Source organism: Amphiura filiformis, chromosome 19 (assembly GCF_039555335.1).
Source record: "Amphiura filiformis chromosome 19, Afil_fr2py, whole genome shotgun sequence".
Lineage (NCBI taxonomy): Eukaryota > Metazoa > Echinodermata > Ophiuroidea > Amphilepidida > Amphiuridae > Amphiura > Amphiura filiformis.
This window is the reverse complement of record NC_092646.1, coordinates 59194505-59197785: the sequence shown is the minus strand read 5'-3', so window position 1 is coordinate 59197785 and position 3281 is coordinate 59194505. Positions and strand designations below refer to the sequence as shown.

Sequence of the window (3281 nt, the reverse complement as noted above, 5' to 3'; positions counted from 1 at the left end):
CCAAACGTTCATACCCCTTCCCTTAAGTATAAATTAACATATAGTTTATTACATTCTTTACTCTTATTTATTTCACAGTTTGTATTAATTATGATTTCAAAAAGATTGATTAAGCCTTATAAAAGAAACTAGTTCCTGAAAAGAAAGAGAACAAGGTATACCAACTTGATGTGGGGAAACAAAATACAGATTAGACGGTATGCAGAGGGAGGACAAAAAAACAAACAAATATAGGCATAGAAATGACCAATTCCAAGGCCCACAGAAGTGTTACCATTGCCTACTGAAACTAAGTCCGTTTATCTACGACCACCTGCGAAAAATGTTTTTTTACAAAGTTAATTAAGATTGTTACCTCTACTATTGTCATTTTTAAGACGTTATCGATCTTTTCGGTTGTTCCCTAATATCTGGTTCAAGTGTAAGGTCCAACCACTTCGATTAACATCAAAAGTACATTGAAGACCAATCAATATCATCAGCAGAAACAAATACAAAATCATCTTTTACAGCTAAATCCATATTATTCGGATTTGATTCCTGCGAGTCCTCTAACCCGGAAGTTGAATGCGATTGATTCTGACCTTCAGTATCTTCGTTTTGAAAATTTTCATTGGATTCCTTCAGATCATCAAGACCTGATGTGGATGTTGCCTTCTTCTTCCGTCCTGTTCCTTGGTCTGCACACATATTATTATGACTGCTACTCAGTGACGATAAAGATGATCGAGATCCTGGGCGTTGAGCTAACCCTGTTATTAGACGCATCAACATGCTCAGTTTACGTTTACCTACAGAATAAAGAAATGGAAAAAAAAACATTATCATGAATAACAACGCATGTTGTTTACAAACTGTATTTTTGTTAATTTAGAGCATACTTGTTTAAGGTTGGGGTGTTGGGGTTGAGGTGAGAGGGGGGAAGGGAGAGGGGGAGGGAGAGGGGGAGGGAGGGGAGAGAGAAGTGGGAGAGAAGGAGTATATGGGGGTGTTTGTCCTCACAGCGTCAGATTGTGTATTGTTTGCTGGTTTGTTTGTTGTTTTGTTGGCTTGTGTGTTTGCATCAATTTATATGCAAATATAAAATGGTACAGGTATATCGTATGTCTTTTTTGATTATAATACTTTCTTAGCTTTACTAATTGACAATAGAACGACCGCGCAATCCAGCCATATAACGTCACTGCTGAAATATATCAGCTTCTTTATCATGTTTATGCAGCATCCAAACAACTCTCTGTGGCCTGGCGATGACGCTGTATCCACACGATGATTTATTGTCAAACTGTCAAGCTATGCCACTGCCCCACCGGACAGGCTGAGCTTCTACAGGTATAACTATACCCATAAAATTGAAGTGTATTTTGTTGAAGTTACCCAATGTGTTATACGCTCTTCCCGCTAAAAGGAGGCACCGAGTGTGATATGCAGTAGGAAAGGAATAAAAATAAATTGTCCTTGCAGCTTACCAGAGGACGGCGTACGTTCTCCAATGGAAGGATGTTCCTCCGGCGGTTGAGCATGTTCCTTTACCATGTTTACGTCAAAGTATGTCCTTATATCCACTCTGTAATTAGCAGCGGGCTTTTCGTGATGAAGACTAGGCCATGTTGTACTTGCAAATCTTTCGGATGACTTGCCATTATGCTCAGCAGCAACTTCAGCCATCTCAATGGCTGTTCTTCTTGGAATTGCATATTGCGATTTTCGTCTTTGATAAAGGCATAGGCCTACTGCACAAAGTACTATCATAACAATGAAAACCACTACTCCAACCATTGGAGCGGCGATTAGGATGGTTGACGGTTTTTGTCGTGTTGACTCTGTTGTTGGCAGTATATCCGTTGAAAACATAGTTGTATCATATTGGTAAATGAACCATTCCTCTATCACAATTTCTTCCTCCATGATCCATGAGATTGCTAAAAGGCTTAAATAAATAAGGCAGATCTGGTCTTTTAACTTGGAAGGCTTTTAATCAGTCTAGACTCGAAGGATAAATAACAGAATCAACAAGTAATTTGCTTTTTTGTTATTGTTTACTAGTCCCAAAGTAAAACAAAACACCTGATCGGCCTCGTCGGAGTAACATGTCAGTCATATCACCACCAACAACACCTTACAACTGTTATTCTTACTGCCTCGCATAGCTTCTAGCAATGGATCTGAAAATGAGTGATTCCAATACCTGTGAAGAAGTTCTCAATGAATTATTCAAACTTCCAACATTACCATTGCAACCGTTCTTGCTGCCTCTCATAGATTATAACAAGGGTTCTGATTAAAAGTGATTCCAATACCTCTGAAGTAGTTCTCAATTAATTATACAAACATCCAGCATTCATTTCATTAACCTTGAAAGAGATTATACACCTAGGAGTGCTTATTGCTAAGCATGTGGCTATAGCAAATAAACAAACCATCCAAAATTATTTTTTCTTTTGTGTCACATCGCTCTACTCCTATTTGATATTATGATGTCACACTTTCCATGCTGTGTTCATTACATAAAAGCAAAAATCTACCATTGATATGGCGCTACCAACGTTTCTCATACTTCAGAGTGCATACATTAGTTCACCTGTAGAAAGCGAAGATCTGCGAATACTTTTCACCACTACGGAAGATGCTAAAAGTATAACTATTACACATGTTTTACAACGACCATTCAATTAGAAAATTAAACAGAAAGTCTAATGCGTAAAATGTGTATTACTACTATTTGTAAACGGATGTGGTGCTAAGAGGGTATAACCCGAAAGGAAGTAGCACTGTCCTGTACGTCATGTCACCTCGTTTTGTTTACAAATTTATCTGCCCTGAAATCAACATGATCGTGAATCTATAATAGTTGTGATGTTACGCCCTCTGTTGAATTGAAAATAAAGACGTCCCGCCAACATTTGAATAAGTTTCAGTTATTTTAAACAAAGCAAACAAATGAACCTACTAAATAACAGAAAAGCCATGTTTTACTATGTAGCCATATACAGGCTGCATCAACATGATTGTTACTCATCTGGTTTTGGTATTTTGATTATGAAAAGCATACTCCTTCCAACATTTTTTGAGAGGTTGCGTATTCCAAACGCCGTGATCGTTCGTCCGTCTATCTATTAAAAATCACTCTCCTGTGTCGGAGCTAGGTAGCCAGTATTGAAGATTTTGCAAGTACGAAATGAACGTGCGGACTACGTAGAAAATGCGCCAAATTTATCAATGTTACAATAATTAAGTAAAATGTGACTTCATTTACGTGCGGTTCATACGTATAGTTTGTC

The 3281-nt window shown here is 37.9% G+C and overlaps 1 protein-coding gene across 1 annotated transcript; it reads right to left on the bottom strand.

Moving 5' to 3' along the window:
- Positions 1-246: 246 nt before the first annotated feature.
- LOC140141571 (uncharacterized) lies at positions 247-2745 on the bottom strand. Its single transcript, XM_072163480.1, has 2 exons — positions 1470-2745; positions 247-791 (listed from the first exon to the last, which is right to left on the bottom strand). The coding sequence occupies exons 1-2, from the start codon at positions 1906-1908 to the stop codon at positions 448-450; spliced, it is 783 nt and encodes a 260-aa protein (XP_072019581.1). The 5' UTR covers positions 1909-2745; the 3' UTR covers positions 247-447.
- Between the last annotated feature and the right edge of the window lie 536 nt (positions 2746-3281).

Coding starts and splice junctions, on each gene's coding strand:
- LOC140141571 (XM_072163480.1), bottom strand. CDS start 1,908: ATGGAGGAAGAAATTGTGATAGAGGAATGGTTCATTTACCAATATGAT. Junction 792..1,469: donor AGAACGTACGCCGTCCTCTG/GTAAGCTGCAAG, acceptor TTTATTCTGTAG/GTAAACGTAAACTGAGCATG.